Here is a 17,639-nt window from a genome sequence, read left to right as displayed (position 1 = left end):
CAAACACAACAACGGGGGTTTCCCTGTTGGTCCCAAGATCATGTCAGTTTTTAGATTAGGAACCAGACTCCCACTGCACAGTTCAGCTATTTCTTCATACAGCCTGGGCCTTTGATCTCCAGTATCCTGGAGCAAGTTATACAAGTCAGTGACCCTCTCCTGAGGGCATAGTTTCAAAAGGCTGGGTTCTTGCATAACTGGGGTTGTGTAGTTTGCATTAACCACTCTCCAGGGATTCCCCAGGAAATCCACATAACAGTTATTATCCCAAGAGGCCATGCTTGTCTGGCACATTTCAACATAGTTGTTTTGAGTTTCTTACACTTCCCAGGTCTCACAACTATCACATCACCCCACCCCCAACAGAACTGGGTATTAGCAAGTGTGGTTGTCTGGCACCCTCAGGGGGACCCACTGACTTAATTCCCGAACAAAGCATCAGTGACTGAGTTTGTATTCCCTTTAACATAAATTACTTCCACATTATAATCTTGGAGTACCAGGTTCCATCTTAGCAACTTGACATTCATCCGTTTCATTTGATGCAACCCGGTGAGTAGTGAGTAGTCTGTTTATACAGTGAAGTGTTGTCCAAAAAGATAAGGCTGAAATTTGCTGAGGGCCCATACCACTACAAAATATTCTTTTTCAACTGTTGTGTAGTTTTACACTTGGGGGAGTGATTTCTTGCTCAGATACGCTGGGATGTCTCTTCCCTTTTCTTATGATTTGCATCAGCCCAGTCCCAAGCCCTGTATCAGAGATGTTTGTAAAAACCATAAATGGTTTGTCAAAAGCCGGGCTTATCAGAACTGGGTCTCGGGCTTCCTGCAGTTCACAGACAAAGGTAAGGCTGCCCTGATTCCCAGGGCTGCCCAAAGGATTCAGGGGGCCTGGGGCAAAGCAATTTTGGGGGCCCCTTCCATAAAAAAAAAGTTGCAATACTATAGAATACTATATTCTTGTGGGGGCCCCTGCGGGGCCCGGGGCCTGGGGCAAATTGCCCCATTTGCCCCCCCCCCCCCCCCCCGGGGCGGCCCTGCTGATTCCCCCCTTCCCATCATAGAGTAACCCTTTCAAAGAATCACTATGGACATTGTAAAAAGAAGAACAGGAGTACTTGTGGTACCTTAGAGACTAACAAATGGACATTGTGTGGCCCCTTAGCAAAGTTACCTGGAGAAGGAAAAAGTACATTCTAATAGTAATAGGTTGTGTCTCCTGCTATCCAGAAGCAGTAGCTCTGAGGCAGACAAGGTGGCTGACACTTTGCTAAAAATATTTAACTGGGTGGGTTTTACCCATGACATTTGGACTGATCAGAGTCAAACTTTGTCTGCCCTACATAAAGGGCTGTGGAGAAATGTGAGGTTCAACACTTCTGGTCGTCTCCCTACCAGCCCAGACTAACAGGCTGATTGAGAGATTTAAAGGAATCCTTGAAATGATGTTGAGAACGTTTGTGGACCAACGCATCAGTGATTGGGATAAATGTTTACCTTACCTGTTTGTTTGTTTGTTTGTTTAACTGGGAGATTTGCCAGCAAACCCACTTAACACTTTCTGTCCCAAAACTCCATGTCTCAGAGGTACATTTCAGTATGGTCATTTGAACTCCTTATGCTTACCAGGTCTCACATCTGTCTCACATCAGTCATCAGCACTAAATCCACGCATCTCTTTTGTGGCTCTATAGAGAGCTGACCAGAAAATGGAATTTTTTTTCTCTCTCTCTCTCACTCACACTCACACTCACACTCACACACACACAAAATCACGTATTTGAAACTTTTTTAAATCCCTCATGGGGGCAAAAACTCACACTATTTTCACAGGAAGGGATTCCCAGAAAAGTTCAATTTTGGGAGAATCAAAACAGAATTCTTGTGCTTGCTGGCTGTTGGATGGGCTCATTGGCTCTGCAGGAGTCTGGAAAAGCAGCTAGCTGGGGAGGTGGGCAGCCAGGAGCTAGCTGTCCAGGGAGTCAGCCGGGCGCGTAGCCACCGAGTAGCTCAGGGAGAGTGGACCGCCAGGATAGCTTGTTGAGCCAGTCAAGTGAGGAGCAGACCAGTCTGGTGAGCCTGGCAGCCCACCAGGTGGGGAGCCTAGTCTGCCAGCTTGTTGCGCTGCTGGGAAGCAAGCAGGGGAGCCTGTCTGGCTGCCAGAAAACTGGGGACCCTCAGGAACCGTGGATTCCAGGAGACCACCTGCCTGCCCAGTTTCCATCAAAATTTTCATCCAGCTATAGTTATTTGCAAATCTCTCATTAAATTATCATAGGTGAAACTGCGTACAACTAGACAGCTATAAAAAGATGAATGTAGAAATCTAACTTTAGCCGCCCATTTAAAAATGAAATCTTGGCCATTTTGCTCTATTGTATTGAGCTAAATGCATTTTATAAAATAGGAATTCCATTTTAAATGTACACCCAACAATGAACCTTTATGGTTTGTAGAAGGAAGTATCTCGGTGACTTTTGCAGGATAAATTAACTGAGGCTTGATGTAAAGTTGGGGAGTTTAAATCTGTCTTTCTGGGGGAGAAAGGTATTATATTTCTGCAGGGTTTTTTTTTTTAAATCTTAGAATGTTCTCAACTAATTAATTTATGTATTATATTTATTCCCCAACTTTACATCAAGCCTCTTACATCATGTGAGTGAGGGTTTCAGGCTCCGGGACCCACATGCCTGTTATTTTTATTTGTCCAAAGTTCAGTTGACAAATGTCACAAGGCAAGGCTGTATAGCTATCAATAAAACAATCCTAAGAAGTTCATCTTTCTTATATTGACTTTCTCCACAGAGGGAGGAACATTGGATCAAATCTATTTAAGCCGAACTCCATAGTCAAATACAAGTTGTAGATGTATTTTAATCATATTCTGTAAAGAAATTAACAGGAATAATATTTCAAATTCTCCTACCTTTATCCATGTGAATGCCATTCCTTAATCTGTTAAGAGTCCCATTGAATTCAGATGGACTACTTGTGGAGTAAAGTACTACTCACGGTGAAGGTGGCAGAATCTGACCTAAGTGTTTGAGAACATGAATAGGTTTAAATTTCTAGTTTTTAAAATATGATCTGAAACAAGCAGCAGGTGGCATTGGCTGAGATTGTGCATTTCATTTTTATCTTGACTTTGTTTTCTGAAATGGCTCCTAATTTATCAGTATAGTCAAGAAGTGTTGGGGTGATGGTACCAGGTTTGCTCAAATATAACAGCATATTGCCTATATTGCATACATAACTAATTTACATTCTTGCTGTAGCATTTCTATTCAGTGTAACAATTGGTTCTACCCTATTTTAGCTGCTCCTTTTCTCTGTGTTAGCAAGATAATTCTAGGTTTCAGAGTAGCATAATTCTGAAACAAAATCTGAATCCTTCACATGCCATCAGAGGTCACTTAGGGCATTAACAACTCCAATTCCATAAAAAGCTTCCAGGCAGCCTCTTGTAGGGATGTCCTGTGTCACCCATTAGTGAGACTCATTATCTGTGATAAGATCAGTGAATTGTTCTTGGTTTTATTTTTTAAATTTATACTGTTGGGGAAGAGATCGGTGTATAACCAGGGCCCTACCAAATTCCATGAAAAATGTGTCATGAACCGTTAAATCTGGTTCCCCCCTGTGAAATCTGGTCTTTTGTGTGCTTTTCCCCTATGCTATACAGATTTCACAGGGGAGACCAGTGTTTCTCAATTTAGGGGTCCTGACCCAAAAGGGAGTTGCGGGGAGCGGTCACAAGGTTGTTTTAGGGAGGGGTTGCAGTATTGCCACCCTTACTTCTGCGCTGCCTTCAGAGCTATGTGGCTGGAGACTGGTGGCAGTTGACAGGGGCTCCCAGCCAGAAGGCAGAGCTGCCACCAGCAACAGCGCAGAAGTAAGGATAGCAATACCATACCATGCCATCCTTATTTTTGTGCTGCTGCTGGCGGCAGCTCTGCCGTCAGAGCTGGGCTCCTCGCCAGCCACTTCTGCTCTCCAGCTGCCCAGCTCTGAAGGCACTGCTGCCGTCAGCAGCAGCGCAGAAGTAAGGGTAGCAGTACTGCAATGCCCCCTACAATAACCTTGTTTTGTTTTGGGTTAGGACCCCTACAATTACACCACTGTGAATTTTCAAATTTAAATGGCTGGAATCATGACATTTACGATTTTTAAAATCCTATGACCATGAAAGTGACCAAAATGGACTGTGAATTTGGTAGAGCCCTATGTATAACTGTACCAACACTTGTTCTTTGGCGTCTTATAAAAGGCCTGTCTCTTTCTTTCACACACTTTAGTCTAAGAGCTGCCAGCATTATGAAGCTATCTCTTAGGAATCACTTGCTTTTTTCAATATATTGAATTTGAAGTACTATTAACTTTGAGTGCAAGTTTTGAAGGACGCATAACTGGGCGAGTAGGATATTGGAATATCACTTTCTAAAACAAGTGATACAACTTCACAACTTTTAACTAGATTGTTAACCCTCTTGGATTCTACTCGATTTAAAATGTGTTGTATTGTCCTTCAGAAATAGCTGTACTGGCAGCCATCATCAGTGCTCCCAAAGGAATTAGCCAGAATGGGATCTGTTGCATCCTGAGACCAGTATGTTCATGGTAGATATTATGAGGTGATGAGTCATCCTTGGACCACAGGCTGAATAAGCCTCATGTGGGGATGAGTTATTCCTGTGTTGAGCTCCAGCCAATCCACAAGCTTGGGGCTGCTCTGGTGACTCTCGGAGCAGGAGAAACAGCAGCCTATTCTGCTCAATGTCACTTCATGGCTTGGAACTCGGCTCTGCTTGGTAGTGGTGACAGATTCCACTGGCCTCAGTCTGTTCCAGCCCCGCTATTGCTCTAGTCTTGTCTCTGGTCCTGCTCCAGCCTTGTTCTGGGTCCAGCCTACCTCCCAGACCTACTGTTGTCTTCTTCCAGCCCTGCTCTTGACTCCTGGTTCCAGCACTAACCCTTGGTTCTGACCACTGGGCACGACCACCGCTGCTCCAGCCACTAGACGTAACCTTCCTTGCCTTGGTTTTGACAGATATACCACTTAACAGACTGTCAAATTCTGCACCAATTTCAGCTCCTGGTGTAGCATTCCATAAAGCACATTGCAGTCCTCTAATCTCAAGGTGACCGTTATAAGGGTGAGGGTATTGAGGGCCACATCTGAAACAAATGGTCAAAATATCCTGGGCTGTTGCAGATCAGGGGTGGGGAGAAGCTGTCATGGTTATGGCTACTCTGATTTTTCTAACGATAGCTGGAAATTCAACTATATTGTTAACTTGAGTAACAAAAGGCAGGTCTACACCTTCAGATGAAGGTGCAGATATAACCAATGCCATATTTCCATGTTGCCTCAACATTGTTCCAGACTTATGCAATTTGAGGATAAGCCTGTTTTCTCTCATCCTTACCCCATCTGAACCAGACACTGGTTGAGACAATTGACTGCACTGGATGTTTGATAAAACGGAGGCATAGAGCATCCTGAAAACACTACAGACAATGTTTCGTCACTAAGTCTCAATGGCCCTATCTAGATGTTAAGAGGAGAGGGAAGATGGACCCAATGTGAAAGTACACTCCAGGAGGAAGAGCAATTGCCCACTAACACCCTTCTGAGAGCAAGAATTGAACAGTCAAGAAAGGCATGTTAAGAGCACTCTGTGTTTAGTATAAGCCAGAGTGCCTGGCAGGCTACAGTTATCATGAGCATTGATTGTACACACTGCTTCATAGAATCTTAAGAAGCTGATTATGCAGAAAATTAGATACTGGAAGTGATGGCTGGAAACTTTGAGATGATGTCTTGTGTATGGTGGCTTATACTATCGATTATGTCTTCAGTAAAGCAATTCCTTCATTAAAACAATTCACGTTTTTGGCCAGGTGTGATTATGTGATTGCCTTTCACTTTAGATGTGAAGATTTCAGAGAACAATTAGCTACCACAGACTTCGTTTATAGTGCTTGTCTTTGCCTTCTGAACTGGAAATTGAAAAATCTTAGTGGAACTTACTGTCATGGTGAAAATGGAGTCTCTTGCAGGCCAAGTAAAGTCAGTTTCTGCATAAAGGGGAAGAGCATCATCTGACTTGTTTTCCTCAAAGTTTATAAGAAGTAGAGATGAATGTTGTCAAGGCTGCTTCCCCGCTTTGAACTTTAGGGTACAAATGTGGGGGCCTGCATGAAAACTTATAAGCTTAACTACCAGCTTAGATCTGGTCCGCTGCCACCACTCCCAAAATGCTAATTCCCTTCCCTGGGTAGCCTTGAGAGACTCTTCACCAATTCCCTGGTGAATACAGATCCAAACCCCTTGGATCTTAAAACAAGGAGAAATTAACCATCCCCCTCCTTTCTCCCACCATCTCCTGGTGGATCAAGATCCAACCCCCTTGGATCTTAAAAACAAGGAAAAATCAATCAGGTTCTTAAAAAGAAGGCTTTTAATTAAAGAAGAAGGTAAAAATCATTTCTGTAAAATCAGGAGGGAAAATAACTTTACAGGGTAATCAAACTTAAAGAGCCTAGAGGAATCACCACTAGCTTTAGGTTCAAGTTACAGCAAACAGAGATAAACACTCCACCCAAAAGGTACATTTACAAGTTGAGAAAACAAAGATAAAAACTAACACGCCTTGCCTGGCTGTTTACTTACAAGTTTGACATATGAGAGACTTGTTCAGAAAGATTTGGAGAACCTGGATTGATGTCTGGTCCCTCTCAGTCCCAAAAGCGAACAACCCCCAAAACAAAGAGCACAAACAAAAGCCTTCCCTCCACCAAGATTTGAAAGTATCTTGTCCCCTTATTGGTCCTTTGGGTCAGATGTCAGCCAGGTTACCTGAGCTTCTTAACCCTTTACAGGGAAAAGGATTTTGGAGTCTCTGGCCAGGAGGGATTTTATAGTATTGTACACAGGAGGGCTGTTACCCTTCCCTTTTAGTTATGACAGATGTGAACCAAAGTCTTAGCTCTAAATACTCCTAAACATTGGAAAGGTTCAAAATTTGAACCTATATTCCACGTTTTGCAGTTGGTTCCATTTATGATGTATTGAATCAAAACCTCAGGTCAGGATGCCCTGGAACTTTCGAGGTGTTCCAAATTTTGAACCAGATCTGAACTGTAAGGTTCAGGCTGATCTCCCACACAGAAGTACTTCTGGCTCAGCTGTGGGAGGAATGGGAGCTAGCTTCCAGGACTGGTGATGTTTTGGAATTAAACCAGTAGAAGTTTGAGAACAAAACTACTTGGCTGATCAGACTCTTCTCTTTAGGACTGTCCACATCATTTAAGGTACCTCAGCTGGGAATTTGTCCCAAGTAGTAGATCTTGGATGATTCAGACTATATGATAGCACCAACTCTGAGGTCTCTATCTTCACCAGTTGGTATGAATAGGGCAAAACCTGATGATCTGTGATGATTCACAGAAAAGGGAGCTAACAGGTAATTCATGAATTTGTGTTGTGTGAGAGAGGAGTGGTATTTTGGATGAACACTAAATGGACTATTTATAGGAAAAGTTTAAATTTTGAAGGTTTGCCATGTAATGTGGACTATTCAGCTGGGGATCGTTCCTGCTTAACTTCAGCTTTCAGAACTGGAGGATTGATTCCAATTTGTAAATATTATGAAATTCACAGCGGTGAATTTGCAAACGATCACAAAACTTTGTAATGTGGCAGTAGTAAAATTTTTCCAGAAGCTAAGTATAAAGATTTATTTTGTGAGTAGTTCAGCTCCCCCCAAATACTAAATATGTATGAAAGTAAATTAATTGCTGATATTCTTTCTTTGTGAAAAAATGTATTTGCATAACTTCAATTACTTTTTTTTTTCAGATTGCTAAAGATTACTTAGAATGTGGCCTGAGCAAGTCTTATAGTACATCTAGTAATATGCTCGGCATAGATCTCTGGAGAGGAAGAAGGTGTTGCTCATGTAATTTGCAGTTACCACCATTGTCCCACAGACAAAGTGAAAGAGCTAAGACACCTGACAGAGACATCCTCGCTAGACCAACAACTTTGCCTTTGCTGACGCCACCGAGTATTGCCATCACCACTTACCAGGACAGGTAAATTGTTTCAGATTCTTAAAATTCTGCTGTTTTTTTGTTTTTTGTTTTTTGTTTTTTTTTGAACGAGCCTTCAAGATATTACTCAATAAATGGGTGGGGGAGGAATATAGTGGTTAAAATACTAAAGTCAGCATTTACCAACCAGTATCGCATTATGGTATCTCAAATAGATTAGGAAATAACTGCAGTACAACAGTTTGGAATTTTGAACACTGTAAGAAGTTAACTGATGAAATTACTAACACTCTGTGGTCTGAACAAATGTAAAAATTTTCGTTTGGTTAAAAATTAAAGGAGTAGTTCAAAATGCTTATAAATATGTAAGTGCAAAATTGTCTGATGTGTGTTAGAAATGACCTACAGAAGTTAATCATGGAAGCAGTAGGATCTTTCTGGTTTTGAGGTATCTTAAGAGACTTTGAAATCCAACATTAGTGAACTTGTCAATGGAACATAAAATTAAAGTCATCCTGAGTCAAAGCCTCTTACCTTTACAGCCTCCTGTCTATTTTTTTAACAGAACTTATCATTCAGGTTTCCTTTCTATTTCTTCCTATAAGCTCAGTATGATGTGATTTAGAATCTAGTCATGTGATGGGAAGTTGGGGGTGGGGGTGGGGGTGGGGGAGGCATATCATTCTGGAAACTAGGTATGCCAGTTATAAATTAATGCTTTATTACTTGTGTAACTGACAAAATCTCTGTTGGGAGGTAGATATCAAACTAAGTAGGTGTCTCTACTTAGCTAGAACCAGGCTTGAGATTGAAAGGATGTGCTCTAACTCCTTGGGAAGGTGGAGATAATGGATGAGAATATTCCAGGACAACTGTCAAAGCCTCACATGAAGGAGGATTGTGGTCTCAAGTCTCATAGCTGCTCCCTAATGATATTCAGGAAAGGAAGACTGACCATTGGAGATGTCCATAATGAACTGTATAGATATACTAGAGATGTGTCAGGAGTCTGGGTCAGTCGTGAAATCGATGTGTTTTTGAGTTAGTTTTATTTGGGTCTAAGGAGCCAGCTGAGCTTCTTACATACGGATTTATTTCTGACCTCTGTTTACTTTCTGTTTTCCTTTTTTTGTTTTTTATATTGCTCATTTACCCACTGAGTTCCAGTCTGGGGGAGTGCCCTGTACCCTGCGATATTCACATAGATATTAAAAATTAGTAACACTAACTTAAAACATAGATGGGTTATAAATGTTGATGTCTGATGAAAACTGTTGGCCTACTCTGGAGTGTATATTATAGCTTTCAAGTTTGCAAAAGTGTGAGTCAAGGAGGATTATGGAATCTAAGCCTTACATGGAGCTGCAGGGGACGTTTCTCTGCTCTACCTTACAAATTGAACGATCAATGATTCATCTACCCATTATTGCAACTCCACTTCCGTTATAAAGCCCTCTTTCAAGATGCTCGTACTTTCTCAAAAATGTTTATCAAACTTTCTGTACTTGGTCTCAGCCAAAGGGTGAAGGGTTGTTAATTCTCCAACCACCACACTATATACACACGAAATATTTTGTTTTCAAATGCAAAATCTCTGGGTCTTGTGGAAGATCCTCAAAGGCAACAGTGAAAATGTAAATATCTTATAGGTTTTGATAAATCTTATGTTGGTAAACCAATGATTTAGTCGGTAGAAATATAAAAGAATAAATCCCAGCACTGTGTGCGTTACAGATTTATTTGTAAGGCATTGAAACCACAGGCATAATTTCCCATGATTCTTAATGCACTCTGCTGTAGCACCTCCTCTCTCCTTTATCCAACCTCCTTTCATCTGTACAACTTATTATTACTCTAGGAAAGAGGAAATATACTTTGATTTCACAGCATATACATTCTATGCTGTCTAGTACTTGAAGCCTTTTCAACGTAGAGTCAGAGTAAGATGCATAAATCATACTGGATCGAACTCAGGCTCTGCCGTTAGTTGGTGGAGCTCACATAGTAGTCAATGGGATGTTGCACCTTATGTCAGGGCTGAATTTCACCAATTCAGCTTAAATAAGAGTGGGCAAAAAAAAAGATTACTAGTGCTACGACAACCAGAATGATAAGTACCTGGAGCTAAATAATGGTGCCTGTCTGTCACATTCTTCTCATATAAGCCTTGTTGTCTTAACTGAGTTCACTAACATACTGCATTAGCGTATGCCTTTGAATATAATCACTTTTAATGTTGTTGTGGGTTTTCTTATTAAAATTCAGAACAACACATTATTTTCTGGAGCAATGCAATGCAGCCTTTTGTTTTCAAAATTTAAAGTAAGTATTAACTAGTAAGGAACAACCCTTGCAGTTACAGGTGCTGGTATTAATTATCTTTAATAATTTGTCACTTAGCACAGTGTTCTAAATTCTATAGAAATATAAAAAACACAGTCCCTGCCCTAAAGAGCTTGTAATCTTAAAAAAAGACAAGAAAGAAAGATGAAGAATGGCGGAATGGGTACAGTCTACAAGCAAAATGGTCAAGCTCATGGTTAAGGCTGCAATTTTGGAAATTTTTAGTAGATTTCATGGCAGAGGTGCAGGGATGAAATAAGTTGCAGAAAAGTCACCAAATAACATAGTTTTTGCTACATCAGCATGCACACGAGTATAGTGGGGGTGCTGAAAGGTGAGTTTGAAGGGCAACAGTTGGAGAACGAACCCAGCCAGCTCCTTGCTCTGGGCATTGCAGCCTGTAACATGGAGTTGCAGTGTCACTCAGATTTGGCCCATCCATCCCTCTGCCTCCATCTGCAGAGGAGTGGATGGGCCAAACCCGAGTGGTGTTGCAACCTAGTGCACAGGGTCGCAGCTGTTAGATGAGAAAACTACCCTGCATTAAACCTAGAGATGGAGCTGATTTCTGAATTATAACTTTTTCAGAGTTTAGGTATGTTTTGGATCCAGGGTTTTGTGTCAGCTCATTGTAGATTTTGAGTTCCAGCTGCAGAGTTCATATTTGGATCTGAACTTTCTCAAAGTGTGGATCTAGGTCTAAACTTCATAAAGTTCAGAGTTGGTCAGAACTGGAGTTTCAATTTGGGTTCATCTCTAATAATCATATTTAGAGCAATCCCTAAGCATGCTCAGTGCGGTTACCCAACATCTTTCCTCAAAGCCCAGTTGCCATTCTGAACATGGAGTTACTCTCCAAACTGAGGAGTGGTAATACAGGAGCAATACAAAATGGAATTGGGTGTTCCAAGGAATTTTCACTCAAGAATCACAGTTGGTTGAGTAATAGCGGGACAAAGTTACTAAAACCAGCTTTCTGATTTCAGATGGATTGAGCCTGTTGACTGTGAAGGTGTTGATTTCCCCTTTTTGAGCCCCTTTTGACAGCATCCCGTATGATGCATTTATAACAACTTATAACTTTGTTCGAAAGAGAGAATGGGGAGACTATTCATATGTGTTGTTTTTAAGAATGAATTAATCTTGGGCTCAGAGCACTGTTAATAGATGATTTAAGACCAAGAAAAATATAAAGAATTATCATTAGTTCCTGATCAGTTCTCTTTACAACACAAGGGGGCGTTGCTGCACCTTTCTTCTAATACAGTAAAATTGATGTATGCACTTTATCTGTGTGGTATCATAACATCTGCTTTTCTTCTAAAACGATAAGCCTATAGAAAAAGTTAGTAATTAACATTGACATGCCAATAATTAAAAAAAAAGTCTCTTCTAATAGGTGACTGAAAAATCGCTGGCTTCTTATTTCCAACTTGTATTTTAAATACTCGTTTAGAGTCCTAAGAGAAACATTGGTGCTGCTGCATTTAGATGTTAATGTTCATGATTCAGAACTCTGATTCCCAACAAGCAACTATTGTTTCAGGAGAACCTTTCCTCCTCTCATCTTTTTAGAGCTAGACCCCAGCATTATGTATAATGACAGGTTCGATGTTCACATTTTTTTCCCCCCATTTTCTGACCAGGTTCTAATCTTTGGTGTTCTGTTATTAGTTATGTGGTCCTGATTGCCTCATATAGTATAGTGTGGAGTCCCAGTGTAAAATATCTCAGGCTTCCATTGTGAGCCCTAGCCCTTCAGAGAGCTTAAGTGAAAATTTGGAAGCCACAGGCAGAAATTCAAAATTCAGCCCTTCCTCTGCACAAGTGTTTTCACAATGTTAAGGCTAGGGGTTTAATAAGCCTAAGCTCTTCAGGGTCTCAGTCCTAGGAGGTAGGAAAGAAGCAATCTTTCTCTTTGAGGAAATTCTCAAACTTGAGTTCACAGTCTGGTTCAATGACTGGAATAAGGCAGCTCAGGCTAGGTCTACACTACGGGAGGGGGTCGACCTAAGATACGCAACTTCAGCTACATGAATAGCGTAGCTGAAGTTGCATATTTTAGGTCGACTTACCTGGCTGTGAGGACGGCGGTGAGTCGACCGCTGCCGTCGACTCCGCTTCCGCCTCTTGCCGCAGTGGATTTCCGGAGTCGATGGCAGAGTCATCGGGGATCGATTTTATCGCGTCTTCACTAGACGCGATAAGTTGATCCCCAATAGATTGATTGCTACCCGCCGATCTGGCGGGTAGTGAAGACGTGCCCTCAGTTTCTGGGAGACTGGATGTGCGACAGCAGGAGTGTTTTATCAGTCCACACCTTCCATTTGTCAGGGGTGACTAATCCAGTTTATATCCCATGAAATATTATGATTATGGGCCCATAGACTCCAGAAATTGTTTGCCAAGTTTATTCACTAAACTTAGCTTCAGTACTCAGGCATCTTTTGTGTCTTCATAATCCTCAAAAGAATAAGGTGGGCAGATTTGCTATGACTTACTCAATATGGTTAGAGTTACCTTTACACAATAGTGAGTTGGTTGATGCTGTGGCAAAGGAGTTTATGAAATGGAGTACTGAAAATGAAACTCTGCTTAGAAATGTAAACCTAGAGGACCTTGGTCAAAGGACATCATATGGGTTTGCTGTAGATGATAGTTAAAGGCAATGGAAGGATAGAGTACACGCTCTTTTGTCTGGATGAGTAGGGGAGCTGGCTTCAAGGACATTGAGTATAGTAAAACCTAGTTGAGGTTGCAGAGTAATTGGACAAAAAGAGGGTAAATGCCTGAACTAACCTGTGGTTAGTATTAAGAACACTGAATTCTGTGCACTTCAGGACTCGTACTTTAGATTAAGGATTTTCTCAGATAAAAAGTAAGAACGGCCATACCAAGACCAATGGTTCATCTAGCTCAGTATCCTGTCTTCCGACAGTGGCCAATGCCAGATGCTTCAGAGGGAATGAACAGAACAAGCAGTTGTGGAGTGATCCATCCCCTGTCATCCACTCCCAGCTTCTGGCAATCAGAGGCTAGGGACACGCAGAGCATGGAGTTGCATATCTGACCATCTTGGCTAATAGCCATTGTTGGACCTGTCCTCCATGAACTTATCTAGTTCTTTTTTGAACCCCATTATAGTTTTGGCCTTCACAACATCCCCTGGCAATGAGGTTCACAGGTTGACTGTGTATTGTGTGAAGAAATATTTCCTTCTGTTCGTTTTAAACTTGCTGCCCATTAATTCCATTGGATGACTCCTGGTTCTTGTGTTATGTGAAGGAGTAAATAACTCTCTTATTCATTTTCTCCACACTGTAAAAGTATACATTTCAGGCAGGGGACAGGGACAGAGAGAGTATGTCTTCACTGGAGAGTTAAGTTGGGCTCCTACTTTTGGGTTGCCTCTAATACCTCTCCTGTCCACACATGCAAAAACATCTCACCTGGGTTTAATGGTGCTTTGAACGTGGACTAGCTGGCTCACCTTGGGTTATTGGTTAAAGCCCAAGTGAGGCTTTAATTCAGACTGGTAACCTGCCCATTTTGCAGTCAGGATGCCAGCTAAATCACTTGCGTGTTGATAATCCTCCTGTGCCTTCCCACAATTTCCCCTGTTGAGCCCAGAGGGACAGACAAGGTCCCTACGATTCACAAGGAAAGAATCCTATAGCCCCTCAGCTTAACACAGCACAAACAACCATGGATATGTCCCCAGAAGTCCTAGTGCACTATCAGTGAGGACACAGTAACTTGGGTATAGCTTTTACAGTGTGGCTGCTCACACCAGAGCTCCTATCACCCAATTTCACTCTGCACTGAAGACATACCCTTCAGTGTGCTGACAGCAAGTGTGCAACACCAAGGATCGGTGTGTGCTTGGCACACCTCTTTGCTTTAATGAGGTGTCTGATTGTCTTTGAATCAAAGGCTGTCCTGATTGGACCTTTCTGCACAGCGGCGGAATATGCAGGAGAAAGTGGAAGTAGGGATTAATGGCGATCCACAAAGAGGGGAGAGGGGAGTTTTTTATAGGTAGGTTTTGGACAGGCTGATTAACAGTGAGATGGAGTTTGCAAAGGAGCTTTGTACCTTTTTGTGGGGCAAAGCATATCGGCAAAGAGGAACCAAAATAATAAAGAGCCAGTTGAGGAAGCTGATCAAAGGAGCACTACAATTAAAGGGACACAATCAAATAATTTTAGACTCCGATTTAGAAAGAAATAGTCCAAAGACTAAACAGAGAGTATTTCTTATCTATGCTGCCAGTACTAATATTTAAAGATCCATTTTACTTAAAACAGTTCTTACTAGGTGAGTGTATAGACTTGTACATTGGAGACATTTTGCAGAGCAGACAAATCAATAAGACCTGTTCAGAAACTACTATACCTGGATTTTGTGTAATCCATATCTGTACTTGTAAAAACAACAAGAGTGTTATGGGACAGCTCATTATTAGGTGGTGGGCTTATGACACGAAAGGTGAGTCAGTCAGTCTTAATAAAGATGTTTTCACTTCATTTGCTTATTATTCATTGTAACTAGTCATATTTTTTGTAGTGACTGTTAAGTTCTGACAAATCTCTTCCTGGTGATCTCATAGGCATGATAGTTCACTTTTGGTACTAATGCATATACTTCATTGTTCTGATTATCTAGCACATTATCTGTCTCATTTATAAAAACATTTGTAAGGTGTCAGTCACTGTAGTATCTAGGCAACAGCTATAAAAACTCATACAAAATTCCAGAAAGGACTTTGTTCTCTACACCTAGATCAGCCACTGGTTTTGGTGGAGGTGTGACAGGGTACAGGGGCAACAACTGGTCCTTATAGAACATAGTAACTTCAGTCCAGGTTTCTCCTCCTCTTCCACAGATGTTCAGATTAGCTGCTTGAAAAGCAGAAGGGAAGGCAGAGTCCCACACTCAGGGTCAAAGGATTGCATTGACTAGAAGGCTGAAGGTCTTTGGTTGTCTGTTTTTTGTTTTTGTTTTTGTTTTTTGTTTTTGTTTGTTTTTCCCCTCTTTATTTTAATTTGATTAGAGGTCTGGGTAACTTAACTCTAGGGGAAAACCCTGGCTGAATGTTGTTGTATTTTGTTTCTGCAGAGCCATTTCATCAGTTTACACATCATACTTAATATTTTTTTTTTGTTTTTTGCTTTTTCTTCCATGAGAAGTGCTGCGTCTCCTTTATGCTGTCATTGCTGAAGCCATTGTGAAAAGATGGGTCTTGCATTTTTCCTTGCACTCTTAAATTTGGGCTCATTCTGATCTCCTTTTGTAAAGTATTTTGGAGTTTAGGGTTCTATGTTGAGTCTCACATTGTTTACCAGAATAGCTAAAAGAGAGCAAGATGACAAATATAATGTGTTGACTTTTAAACTGAAAGGTGGTTAGGGAGTTTTTATATAGTATTGTAATTCATTTGTTAGTGTGCCAACAAGAATTTAGTAGAAATATTTGGATGTCACATCTTGGAAATATAACTTTTTTTCACTCTCTAGCAGTGGGTAGTTATCTATGTGTGCTAACTTTAAGGGAGAGTAATGGGTGGGCTGAAATGATTCACAAGAACATAATTCCAGCAAGGGGCTCTGAAGACATCCAAAGCCATGAGAATAAATCAGTGGATAAAGAAAAGCAAATTTGTCTCCTTGTACTTGAAAACCTCAGCGCAGTTCCAAGAACACTTCATGACTGAAATTATATGGATGTGTATGCCGAGACAGAAAGTAGTTGATTTAAGCAACTGCAGTACCTGACAATCCCAACAGGGTGCCAACAAACGAAGTAGAATTCAGTAAGGGTTAATTCTGCTATATGTGATTAAGCTTTAGCAGGGATTTTAAAGTTGCCATGCATTTTCATAGAATCTCAGGATTGGAAGGGACCTCAGGAGGTCATCTAGTCTAACCCCCTGCTCAAAGCAGGACCAATTCCCAGACAGATTTTTACCCCAGTTTTCTAAATGGCCCCCTCAAGGATTGAACTCACAACCCGGGGTTTAGCAGGCCAATGCTCAAACCACTGAGCTATTCCTCCAGGATACTGTGCATTACTGCACTCTTCACAGGATCTCACATGTTGACAGAGATTACAGCAGATTTAGTACTTTTTTTTTTTTTTTTTTACTTTCCAAGTTTCTCATTGTTGGTTAGCTGAATTGTCTTAAAATCTGCCTCTGTCATGACTGAAATTATACAATAGTCCATCTGCAGTGTCGAGATTGTGGCGTGGAATAACTTGTGATGAGGTCTGTCTGTAGCTGAAATGTTAATATATCTTTGTCAACACTGTAGTTTATAAAAAGAAAAGTTTGAGAGATCAAAAATAGTGTACATTTTTTTTGGGAGGAGAAGGAAAAAAAGGACAAAATTGATAATTTTTTAAAGTTTATTTTCTGCAATATTATTTCTTGGGTTACCCTAAATTTTAGTTCCATATGTACACAAAGTTGTCTTGTCATTGCTTACCCTATGATCACTAAATTATTGCACCAGGAGTTATACTTATTTAATATTCCCCAATACCATGTCTAACACTATTTAGAATATAAAGCTATCTAAAATCACATAGAACACGTGTTTCATTAACATCCATGGTATTATGATATGAACTGTAAACAATTAACAGACAATGACTGAAAGGCAATAAAGTAAAGAAAAACTAAGCTGTTTGCAAACAAAATGTGTACGCAGACTCTAAGGTAATACGCACATGAAACTGTGTGCACAAATTATGCATGGAATGGGGTATTCAGGGGTTGGATCTTCAAACTCCATTCTAAATTTAAAAGCTTTTAGGCATGCATAAATGTTGTCCATATTTCATAAGAGTTGTTAAATTATATTCAGATGTCCTTGTCTATTTTTCATAACTGAAACTGCAGTAATAAATCAAGGCAAGATGAAAGAGCAAGGAGGGAAAGAATAATCTTTCCATCTTCAGTCAAAACAGCCAAAATAATTCTTTTATCCTGTAGTTTGAGACTATCTGCCTAGTTAGATTTGAACATAGGGCCTGATTCTGATCTTACACCAGTTTTACACTAGTATAATTCAGTTTACTTTGGTAAAGTTATACTAGGGTAAATGAGCGGAGAACCAGGCCCATATAAGTAGAGTTGTGTTAATTTTATCAAGTTGAGTATATATATTGGACCAGTAACATGTACATAAGGCCCATCCCAAACCACATGAATATAGTAGTCTATTATGAGCATATTTC

The 17,639-nt window shown here is 40.7% G+C and overlaps 1 protein-coding gene across 1 annotated transcript in view; it reads left to right on the top strand.

Annotated features, from left to right (window-relative positions):
* Positions 1 to 17,639, top strand: part of PDE4B (phosphodiesterase 4B) — a 398,316-nt gene that overhangs the window by 51,521 nt on the left and 329,156 nt on the right. The window contains exon 3 of the mRNA XM_034778444.1: positions 7,864 to 8,099. Within this exon, the coding sequence (XP_034634335.1) occupies positions 7,864 to 8,099 (236 nt within the window). The remainder of the gene's footprint in view (positions 1 to 7,863; positions 8,100 to 17,639) is intronic.

The sequence above is a fragment of the Trachemys scripta genome, chromosome 8, assembly GCF_013100865.1.
Source record: "Trachemys scripta elegans isolate TJP31775 chromosome 8, CAS_Tse_1.0, whole genome shotgun sequence".
NCBI lineage: Eukaryota > Metazoa > Chordata > Testudines > Emydidae > Trachemys > Trachemys scripta.
Note: the sequence above shows the minus strand (reverse complement) of the source record. Positions and strands in the feature narration are given on the sequence as shown.